Genomic DNA, 12,314 nt, shown 5'->3' with positions numbered 1-12,314 from the left:
TTTCTCAAACATATGACTATTTTACAGCTATTTAAAGACAAGACTCTCGATAATCTAACCACACTGTCCAATTTCAAAAAGGCTTTACAACGAAAGCAAAACATTAGATTATGTCAGCAGAGTACCAAGCCAGAAATAATCAGACACCCATTTTTCAAGCTAGCATATAATGTCACAAAAACCCAGAAGACAGCTAAATGCAGCACTAACCTTTGATGATCTTCATCAGATGACAACCCTAGGACATTATGTTATACAATACATGCATGTTTTGTTCAATCAAGTTCATATTTATATCAAAAACCAGCTTTTTACATTAGCATGTGACGTTCAGAACTAGCATACCCCCCGCAAACTTCCGGGGAATTCGGTAACATTTTACTAAATTACTCACGATAAACGTTCACAAAAAGCATAACAATTATTTTAAGAATTATAGATACAGACCTCCTCTATGCACTCGATATGTCCGATTTTAAAATAGCTTTTGGTGAAAGCACATTTTGCAATATTCTAAGTACATAGCCCAGGCATCACGGGCTAGCTATTTAGACACCCGGCAAGTTTAGCACTCACCATAATCATATTTACTATTATAAAAGTTTGATTACCTTTTGTTGTCTTCGTCAGAATGCACTCCCAGGACTGCTACTTCAATAACAAATGTTGGTTTGGTCCAAAATAATCCATCGTTATATCCGAATAGCGGCGTTTTGTTCGTGCGTTCCAGACACTATCCGAAATGGTAAAGAAGGGTCTCGCGCATGGCGCAATTCGTGACAAAAAAATTCTAAATATTCCATTACCGTACTTCGAAGCATGTCAACCGCTGTTTAAAATCAATTTTTATGCTATTTTTCTCGTAGAAAAGCGATAATATTCCGACCGGGAATCTCCTTTTCGGCAAACAGAGGAAAAAATCACAAAGACGGGGGCGGTCAGGTCACGCGCCTAAACCCAGAGTCCCTTGATCGGCCACTTGAGAAAGGCGATAATGTGTTTCAGCCTGGGGCTGGGATGACGACATTCAGGTTTTTCCCGGGCTCTGAGCGCCTATGGACGACGTAGGAAGTGTCACGTTAGAGCAGAGATCCTTAGTAAAAGATAGAGATGGAAAAGAAGTTCAAGAAATGGTCAGACTGGCCACTTCCTGTAAAGGAATCTCTCAGGTTTTGACCTGCCATTTGAGTTCTGTTATACTCACAGACACCATTCAAACAGTTTTAGAAACTTTAGGGTGTTTTCTATCCATATGTAATAAGTATATGCATATTCTAGTTACTAGGTAGGAGTGGTAACCAGATTAAATCGGGTATGTTTTTTTATCCAGCCGTGTAAATACTGCCCCCTAGCCCTAACAGGTTCACATAGAATTTTGATAATATTCCAACCGGACAATAGCAGATTCATTACAGAAGAAAAATAAAAATGGCTAGCCCTACGTGAGTGCGCACGAGGTAAGTCAATGACACCAGGTCGACCACTTACTGTTCCAGGTATTATTCAATCAAATTGCATTGTAGAAGCCTCAAACAAGGTTCTAATGACTGTTGACATCTAGTGGAAGCCTTAGGAAGTGCAATATGACATCACAGACACTGTAGTTTAGATAGAACATCATTTGAAATGACTACAACCATGTGAGGTCAAACTTCCTGGTTGGATTTTTCTCAGGTTTTTGCCTGACATATGAGTTCTGTAATACTCACAGACATCATTCAAACAGTTTTAGAAACTTCAGAGTGTTTTCTATCCAAATACTAATAATATGCATATCTTACCTTCTGGGCCCAAGTAGCAGGCAGTTTAATTTGGGCACGTCATTCATCTGAATTTCCGAATACTGCCCCCTGTCACTAAAAAGTTAAACTGGTTGTCTGTCCCTGTGTTTCAGGATGTCCCCACTAAGCTGGTGGCGAAGGCGGTGCCACTGCCCATGACAGTGAGAGGCCACTGGTTCCTGAGCCCCAGGACAGATTACACTGTAGCTGTCCAGACCGCCTCCAAGCAGAGTGACGGGAACTATGCTGTCTCTGAATGGAGTGAGATCATTGAATTCTACACTGCAGGTGAGAACAAGGGGAGGAGAGACGGGGTGACAAACAGAGATAGAAAGAGTGATGAAATAGAGGAGAGACGGGGTGACAAACAGAAAAGAAAGAGTGATGAAATAGAGAGAGAAACCGGAGAGAGAGTGCATGAAGATGTAGAAAGAGGTGGAGGGATAATTCGAGAGAGCTGGTGGGGGAGAGAGAGTTTAATTGAGGGAAGAACCGTGTCAATGAGCAGACAGACAGCTGATGGTTTAGAGTTACATAGCAGCAGAGATGTGACAGTGATTTCTTAATGGAGGACTATGAATAGCACCAAAGTCATCGTCATAGAGACAGACGGCTCCAATCCTCCAGGGTCACAACAACCAACTGACAACCAACTGGCAACCAAATGACAACTTCCTCAGGTTTTAATCCCCTGTTGAATAGCTTATCAAAAAGTGCAAGTTTGGTCTGTTTCAAGCAGACCACCATAGTCCCTGTGCCCAAGAACACAAAGGCAACCTGCCTAAATGACTACAGACCCGTAGCACTCACGTCCGTAGCCATAAAGTGCTTTGAAAGGCTGGTAATGACTCACATCAACACCATTATCCCAGAAACCCAAGACCCACTCCATTTTGCATACCGCCCAAACAGATCCACAGCTGATGCGATCTCTATTGCACTCCACACTGCCCTTTCCCACCTGGACAAAAGGAACACCTATGTGAGAATGCTATTCATTGACTATAGCTCAGCGTTCAACACCATAGTGCCCTCAAAGCTTATCACTAAGCTAAGGACCCTGGGACTAAACACCTCCCTCTGCAACTGGATCCTGGACTTCCTGATGGGTCACCCCCAGGTGATAAGGGTAGGTAACAACACATCCGCCACGCTGATCCTCAACACTGGAGATCCCCAGGGGTGCGTGCTCAGTCCCCTCCTGTACTCCCTGTTCACCCACGACTGCATGGCCAGGCACGACTCCAACACCATCATTAAGTTTGCAGACGACACAACAGTGGTAGGCCTAATCACCGACAACGACGAGACAGCCTATAGGGAGGAGGTCAGAGACCTGGCCGGGTGGTGCCAGAATAACAACCTATCCCTCAACGTAACCAAGACTAAGGAGATAATTGTGGACTACAGGAAAAGGAGGACCGAGTACGCCCACATTCTCATCGACGGGGCTGTAGTGGAGCAGGTTGAGAGCTTCAAGTTCCTTGGTGTCCACATCACCAACAAACTAGAATGGTCCAAACACACCAAGACAGTCGTGAAGAGGGCACGACAAAGACTATTCCTCCTCAGGAAACTAAAAAGATTTGGCATTGGTCCTGAGATCCTCAAAAGGTTCTACAGCTGCAACATCGAGAGCATCCTGACTGGTTGCATCACTGCCTGGTACGGCAACTGCTCGGCCTCCGACCACAAGGCACTACTGAGGGTAGTGCGTACGGCCCAGTACATCACTGAGGCAAAGCTTCCTGCCATCCAGGACCTCTACACCAGGCAGTGTCAGAGGAAGGCCCTAAAGATTGTCAAAGACCCCAGCCACCCCAGTCATAGACTGTTCTCTCTGCTTCCGCATGACAAGCGTACCGGAGAGCCAAGTCTTGGACAAAAAGGCTTCTCAACAGTTTTTACCCCCAAGCCATACGACTCCTGAACAGGTAATCAAATGGCTACCCGGACTATTTGCATTATGTGCCCCCCCAACCCCTCTTTTACGCTGCTGCTACTCTCTATTTATCATATATGCATAGCCACTTTAACTGTACATCCATGTACATACTACCTCAATTGGCCCGATCAACCAGTGCTCCCGCACATTGGCTAACTGGGCTATCTGCATTGTGTCTCACCACCCGCCAACCCCTCTTTTACGCTACTGCTACTCTCTGTTCATCATATATGCATAGTCACTTTAACCATATCTACATGTACATACTACCTCAATCAGCCTGACTAACTGGTGTCTGTATGGAGCCTCTCTACTGTATATAGCCTCTCTACTGTATATAGCCTCTCTACTGTATATAGCCTCTCTACTGTATATAGCCTCACTACTGTATATAGCCTCACTACTGTTTTTCACTGTCTTTTTACTGTTGCTTTATTTCTTTACTTATCTATTGTTCACCTAATACCTTTTTGCACTATTGGTTAGAGCCTGTTGTATTCAGTATTTCACTGTAAGGTCTACTACACCTGTTGTATTCAGCATTTCACTGTAAGGTCTACTACACCTGTTGTATTCAGCATTTCACTGTAAGGTCTACTACACCTGTTGTATTCAGCATTTCACTGTAAGGTCTACTACACCTGTTGTATTCAGCATTTCACTGTAAGGTCTACTACACCTGTTGTATTCAGGGCATGTGACAAATAAACTTTGATTTGATTCAAATAACTAGTATTATTATTTATTTTTTCCCAGACTACTCTACTGTGCATTATTATTTTTTCCAAGACTACTCTACTGTGCATTATTATTTTTTCACAGACTACTCTACTGTGCATTATTATTTTTCCCCAGACTACTCTACTGTGCATAATTTTTTTTTCCAGACTACTCTACTGTGCATTATTATTTTTTCCCAGACTACTCTACTGTGCATTATTATTATTTTCTCCCAGACTACTCTACTGTGCATTATTATTATTTCAGACTACTCTGCTGTGCATCTGGCACAGTTGCTGGAGAAGGCTGAGGGGGTAGCTGGCAGGATGTTGAGCTTCTCAGTGTTTTATCGGAACCAGCAGGAGGACTACTTCAATAAAACGAGGTACGTAAAGCATTATCTCTTACAGCATTATCTCTTACAGCATTATCTCTCATCCTTTAAAAGCTCAACAGCTTTCTATTGGTAATGAGAGAGTAGATGGTAGTACTGAATTGATACTAGTATTGGTAATAGTATTGAATTGATACTAGTATTGGTAATAGTATTGTATTGATACTAGTATTGGTAATAGTATTGTATTCTTAATGGTACTGGTAATAGTATTGTATTGATAATAGTATTGTATTGATAATAGTATTGGTAATAGTATTGTATTCTTAATGGTACTGGTAATAGTATTGGTAATAGTATTGTATTGATAATAGTATAGGTAATAGTAATTTATTCATAATAGGATTGGTAATAGTATTGGTAATAGTATTGTATTTATAATATTATTGGTAATAGTATTGTATTCTTAATAGAATTGGTAATAGTATTGTATTCTTAATAGTGGCCTTCCCTGTGGCTCAGTTGGTAGAGCATGCTGTGTGCAACGCCAGGGTTGTGGGTTCGTTTCCCACGGGAGGGCCAGAACAAAAACAAAAAAAAATGCATAAAATGAAATGTATGCATTCACTACTGTAAGTCGCTCTGGATAAGAGCGTCTGCTAAATGTACTAAAATGTAAAATGTAAAAAAAATAAAAATAGTATTGGTACTAGTATTGTATTGATAATAGTATAGGTAATAGTATTGTATTGATAATAGTATTAATAATAGTATTGGTAATAGTATTGTGTTCTTAATAGTATTGGTACTAGTATTGTATTGATAATAGTATAGGTAATAGTATTGTATTCTTAATAGTAATTGGTAATAGTATTGTGGTCTTAATAGTATTGGTACTAGTATTGTATTGATAATAGTATAGGTAATAGTATTGTATTCTTAATAGAATTGGTACTAGTATTGTATTCATAATAGTGTTGTATTGATAATAGTATAGGTAATAGTACTGTATTCATAATTGTATTGGTAATAGTATTGTATTCTTAATAGTATTGGTAATAGTATTGTATTGATAATAGTTTAGGTAATAGTATTGTATTCGTAATTGTATTGGTACTAGTATTGTATTAATAATAGTTTAGGTAATAGTGTTGCAAGATCGAATCGCTGTTACGGCTGTGTACGGGAGGCGAAGTCAGGTGCAGGAGAGCAGAGTAGATTTAACAGGCGCACTTTTATTCCGGTCAAGGAAGAGGCACAAAATGACATCAAAGTGCCCAAAAGAAAACACGGAACATGTACAAAAGTATAGCGCGTGAACATCGCACATAACAATAAACAATTACACACAAAGACATGATGGGGAACAGAGGACTAAATACATGTAGATTAATTGGGGAATGAAAACCAGGTGTGTATGGAACAAGACAAAACAAATGGACATATGACAAATGGAGCGGCGATGGCTAGAAAGCCGGTGACATCGAACGCCGCTCGAACAAGGAGAGGAGCCGACTTCGGCGGAAGTTGTGACAGTACCCCCCTTTGACGCGCGGCTCCAGCGGCCTCGGGGACAACCCGGAGGGCGAAGCGCAGGGCGATCCGGCCAACGACGGTGAAACTCTCGCAGCAGTTCGGGGTCCAACACATCCGCAACCGGAATCCAGCACCTCCCCCGGACCGTACCCCTCCCACTCCACGAGGTACTTCTTTTTACAGAAGGCGAGAGCCAAATCGGCATATTCTGGGGGGATGCACATGGTGGAGACCTGGTCTGGACTTTCCACCGTAGTAGCACCAACGGAAACCCCTACACACCTCCCCGAGCACTCTCGCGACCACCCCGTGAGAGCCCTCTGTTGCCAGGACATAGTGGGGTTATGATGAGCTAACCAGGGAAGGCCCAGTACCACGGGAAACGCAGGACAGTCAACGAGAAAGAGACTGATTTTCTCCTCGTGACCCCCCTGTGTCTCCATGGCCAGGGAGATGGTGGCTTCCCTGATTAGCCCGGACTCTAATGGTTGACTATCCAGAAGCATGAACCGGGAAAGGTCTACCTACAGGAATAATGGGGATCCCTAAACTAAGGGCTAACGCTCTGTCGATAAAATTCCCAGCTGCGCCTGAATCGACGAGCGCCTTATGCTGGCAATGCCGGGAAAAATCAGGGAAACAAACAGGTATAAACAGGTGGTCAACAGAGGACTCTGGATGAGTGTGGTGCAGACTAACCTGGGGTGACGGCAGAGTGCCCTACCTGTTACCTCGACTCCCAGAGGAACCGACACGGCACCGACCAGCAGTGTGCCCTCTACGGCCACAGATGGTGCGCGTGATGGCTCCTCCTCCAGTCTCCCTACGCGCAGCCCCTCCCAACTCCATGGGTACCGGAGCGGGGGTGCTGGAAGATGGCACCGACAGAGCCCCCTCTGGACATCCGCGGGTGACCAGCGGGTTATCCAACCGGATGGACAAATACACCAGTTGGTCAAAGGAGATGGTGGCATCCCTGCAGGCCAGCTCACGTTGGACGTCCTCGCGCAGGCTGCACCGATATTGGTCGATGAGGGCCCTGTTGCTCCAGCCTGCTCCGGCGGCCAAGGTCCGGAATTGCTGGGCGCACCTTGTCCCCTGCCTCAAATGGAAGAGCCGTTCTCCCGCCTCTCTCCCTTCGGGTGGATGGTTGAAGACGGCCCGGAAGCGACGGGTGAACTCCTCGAAGTGGTCCAACGACGTGTCATCTTCTCCCCACACGGCGTTTGCCCACTCCAGAGCGCTCCCTGAGAGGCATGAGACGAGGGCAGACACTCTCTCCCTTCCCGAGGTAGCTGGGTGCTCATTGGCCAGGTATAGGTCCAGTTGTAACAGGAATCCCTGGCACTGTGTGGCCGTCCCATCATACTCCCTGGGAAGGGAGAGACGTATCCCACTGGAACTGGCTCCAAATGGGACGGGTAGAGGTAACCTCGGTTGCGCTGGTCGAGGCACTGGAGAGACTTCCTGTCTCTCCCAGTGGTCCATAGTCTTGACAACGCGATCCATCATGGGACCAAGATGATGTAACATAGCCGAATGTTCCTGGACGCACTCCTCGACTCCTCTAACCGGGGTACCTGCTCCTGCTGACTCCATCGTTCGGTGTGTAATTCTGTTACGGCTGTGTACGGGAGGCGAAGTCAGGTGCAGGAGAGCAGAGTAGATTTAACAGCCGCACTTTTATTCCGGTCAAGAAAGAGGCACAAAATGACATCAAAGTGCCCAAAAGAAAACACGGAATATGTACAAAAGTATAGCACGTGAACATCGCACATAACAATAAACAATTACACACAAAGACATGATGGGGAACAGAGGACTAAATACATGTAGATTAATTGGGGAATGAGAACCAGGTGTGTATGGAACAAGACAAAACAAATGGACATATGAGAAATGGAAGGGCGAAAAATAAGAAAATAAGAATTTGTTCTTAACTGACTTGCCTAGTTAAATAAAGGTAAAAAATAATTGTATTGATAATAATATTGCTCTCCTGTGATCCAAACATCAGCCAGTAACAGACTAATGTAGCACTGATCTGTTTTTTTATTTATATATAGTATTATCTCAGATAGAAATATCTGATCTGGTTTATTATTTATAGTATTATCACAGTGAAGAGCACTCAGGTCAAAGCCTCTCCTCCTCAGCAGACACTGACAGCTTCTGGTTCTGCATTATGGAACCTCTTACCTCTCTCAGTATCTGTCAAATGATTAAGATTCTCAAAGTGTGATTCTGTTGAGATACATTCTGACATTGTAAAAGTGACCCGTGGTGAGTAACGAGGAAAGGTTTGTGTTCCTAAAAGCTATTTTTGCTTGTCCTTCAAGCAGGATAGGACTAATGGGAAGATGACCTGTTGTAGACTCAGAGTTCTGTTTCCTTGCTGATTGTCTGTCTCTGTGGTTGATTAACGTGGTCTGGTGTGGTGATAAGCCCCTCTTGTGATTCCAGAGAGACACAGGACAACCGGATGCTCCCGGCTGTAAAGGACAACAGTGGCAGCCACGGCTCTCCCATCAGTGGCAAGCTGGAAGGCATCTACTTCAGCTGCAACACGGAGTTCAACACAGGCAAGCCCCCGCAGGACTCCCCCTACGGACGCTACCGCTTCGAGATCCAGGCCGAGGCCCTGTTCAACACCAAGACCAACCTGTACTTCGGGGACTTCTACTGCATGTACACAGCTTACCATTACGTGATTCTGGTGCTGGCCCCAGAGGGCTATCCAGGGGACCTATTCTGTAAGGGCCGCCTCCCGGCGCTGGACATTTCAGACAACCGCTTCCTGACATGCACCCAGGAGGAGGAGGAGGGGCGGCTGGTGTTCCACCACGCCCAGGATGTGATTCTGGAGGTGGACCTGGCCCTAGGCAGCGTGGAGGAGATCCAAGGACACCAGCTCAGTAGCATGTCTACCATCAATGCTAAGAAGGACCCCAGTTGCAAGACCTGCAACATTAGCGTGGGACGCTAACCGGCTAACTGTGGGGGAGGGAGGGGGTGTTACTACGGGGTCCCTGCAGTTCTACGGATAATAATACTTCTCTACCCCTATTGGCTGTGGTGATTCTCTAACCCTATTGGCTGTGGTGATTCTCTACCCCTATTGGCTGTGGTGATTCTCTAACCCTATTGGCTGTGGTGATTCTCTACCCCTATTGGCTGTGGTGATTCTCTACCCCTATTGGCTGTGGTGATTCTCTAACCCTACTGGCTGTGGTGATTCTCTAACCCTACTGGCTGTGGTGATTCTCTACCCCTACTGGCTGTGGTGATTCTCTAATCCTATTTGCTGTGGTGATTCTCTAATCCTACTGGCTGTGGTGATTCTCTAATCCTACTGGCTGTGGTGATTCTCTAACCCTACTGGCTGTGGTGATTTTCTAACCCTACTGGCTGTGGTGATTCTGCAACCATATTGGCTGTGGTGATTCTCTAACCCTACTGGCTGTGGTGATTCTCTAATCCTATTGGCTGTGGTGATTCTAACAGACATCAGTCATATTATACAGGTGCAATGTAATGATATGCCAAAGGTAACAACACCTTGACCAAGCTGCTAGAAACAAGCTGTGGTAACAGCTTCAACAAGGCATAATGAATTAGTATTATGTAACATTGTCTTGTAATGGAATGTGATGATTTCTAGATCATTCTAATGTTATCTTGAAATGGAATGTGATGATTACTGGATCATTCTAATGTTATCTTGTAATGGAATGTGATTACTGGATCATTCTAATGTTATCTTGAAATGGAATGTGATTACTGGATCATTCTAATGTTATTGTCACATTCTGACCAGTAAAGGGGTTATTTGTTATTGTAGTTTGGTCAGGACGTGGCAGGGGGTATTTATTTTATGTGGTTCGGGGTGTGTGTTTATGTAGAGGGGTGTTTGGTTAGTGTTTTCCGGGGTTTTTGGGCTATGTTCTATGTTAGTATATTTCTATGTTCTAGTCGTTTTAGTTCTATGTTTAGTTTATTGATTTGGCCTTCAATTGGAGGCAGCTGCTCCACGTTGCCTCTGATTGAAGGTCCTATATAGAGGGGTGTGTTTCGTTTGGGTTTTGTGGGAAGTTGTGATTGCATAAAAGGGGTTTAGCCTGTAATCCTGTTCGTTCGTACGTTTTCTTGTTTTGTTTTCTTAAGTGTTCAAAATAAATATTTTATGAGCACTCAACCTGCTGCGCTTTGGTCCATTTACTACGACGACCGTTACAGTTATCTTGTAATGGAATGTGATTACTGGATCATTCTAATGTTATCTTGTAATGGAATGTGATTACTGGATCATTCTAATGTTATCTTGTAATGGAATGTGATGATTACTGGATCATTCTAATGTTATCTTGTAATGGAATGTGATTACTGGATCATTCTAATGTTATCTTGTAATGGAATGTGATGATTACTGGATCATTCTAATGGTATCTTGTAATGGAATGTGATGATTACTGGATCATTCTAATGGTATCTTGTAATGGAATGTGATTAATGTTATCTTGTAATGGAATGTGATGATTACTGGATCATTCTGTTATCTTGTAATGGAATGTGATTACTGGATCATTCTAATGTTATCTTGTAATGGAATGTGATTACTGGATCATTCTAATGTTATCTTGAAATGGAATGTGATTTCTGGATGATTCTACGGCAGGGATTCATTCCGATCGCGGGTTATAGGTATTGCGGTTTTTAAAGACAAGTTCCTATGGAGCTGATATATGCAGCGTTTCCAGTGAATGGGATCTCCACGAATGAAGGAACAATGCCTTTAAACCCGCGCTGGGATTGAATCCCAGCCTGAAGCATGGCAGGTTGCAGCATTACACTGATGTCAGTCTGATGTCTGATGGGTTCTGTGTTATATGTATTACCATCATTAACAGAAACCACATTATCCTGTGTTCAACATAATAAACATCACAAAACGAACATAGAAAAATATTTATTTTTACTGTATAAAAAATAAGTGAACCAGACTGAAATCACAGCCAAGGGATAGCTTTAGAAACATTCTAAACTAAATAACTGGTAAGTCAGTAAATGCTAAATGAGCGTGCGGTAAAGCTAACATTCAAACTGGTAAGTCAGTAAATGCTAAATGAGCGTGCGGTAAAGCTAACATTCAAACTGGTAAGTCAGTAAATGCTAAATGAGCGTGCGGTAAAGCTAACATTCAAACTGCTAAGTCAGTAAATGCTAAATGAGTGTGCGGTAAAGCTAACATTCAAACTGCTAAGTCAGTAAATGCTAAATGAGCGTGCGGTAAAGCTAACATTCAAACTGCTAAGTCAGTAAATGCTAAATGAGCGTGCGGGTAAAGCTAACATTCAAACTGCTAAGTCAGTAAATGCTAAATGAGCGTGTGGTAAAGCTAACATTCAAACTGTTTGTGTTATCAGAGGAGATGTGTACAACAGATCCTAACCAGGACGCATGATCGGATAGAAATGAGTCACATTTAACCACAACTGACTGAACCACAACAATTCAACAGTTGATGTTGGTTGACATGCAGAGACACAAAACAAGATTGAATTCTACTGCAATCAGCTGTTCCAATCTGACATGGTTCTGATTGGGGCTTCTTGATGACAGGGCAGGTTTGCACAGAGTTGAATTTTGAGCCATTTGTAGCGGTGTCTCATGCCGTACACTCTTAGAAAAAACAGGTGCTATCTAGAACCTAAAATGGATCTTTAGCTGTCCCCATTGGAGAAACCTTTAAAGAACTATTTTTGGTTCCAGGTAGAACTATTTTGGTTCCAGGTAGAACCCTTTTGGTTCCAGGTATAACTCTTTTGGTTCCAGGTAGAACCCTTTTGGTTCCAGGTAGAACTCTTTTGGTTGCAGGTAGAACCCTTTTGGTTCCAGGTAGAACCCTTTTTAGGTACCATATACAGTAGGACCCTTTCCACAGAGGGTTCCACATGGAACCCAAAAGGGTATGTGTGGAACCAAAAAGGGTTTTCCCTGG

At 43.5% G+C, this 12,314-nt stretch overlaps 1 protein-coding gene across 2 annotated transcripts in view; it reads left to right on the top strand.

The window, feature by feature from the left end:
- The window catches only part of LOC106577184 (phytanoyl-CoA hydroxylase-interacting protein-like), an 89,094-nt gene extending 77,639 nt beyond the window's left edge, over positions 1-11,455 (top strand). The window contains exons 2-4 of one of the 2 annotated variants that reach the window (XM_045701245.1): positions 1,895-2,069; positions 4,714-4,831; positions 8,780-11,455. In XM_045701245.1, the coding sequence (XP_045557201.1) occupies positions 1,937-2,069; positions 4,714-4,831; positions 8,780-9,302 (774 nt within the window). In that variant the 5' untranslated portion in view covers positions 1,895-1,936 and the 3' untranslated portion in view covers positions 9,303-11,455. Of the gene's footprint in view, positions 1-1,800; positions 2,070-4,713; positions 4,832-8,779 lie in introns of those variants that run through there. The other variant, XM_014155009.2, reaches the window with a different exon arrangement.
- Positions 11,456-12,314: the final 859 nt, after the last annotated feature.

This window comes from Salmo salar, chromosome ssa18 (assembly GCF_905237065.1).
Source record: "Salmo salar chromosome ssa18, Ssal_v3.1, whole genome shotgun sequence".
Lineage (NCBI taxonomy): Eukaryota > Metazoa > Chordata > Actinopteri > Salmoniformes > Salmonidae > Salmo > Salmo salar.
This window is presented reverse-complemented; position numbering and strand designations above follow the sequence as displayed.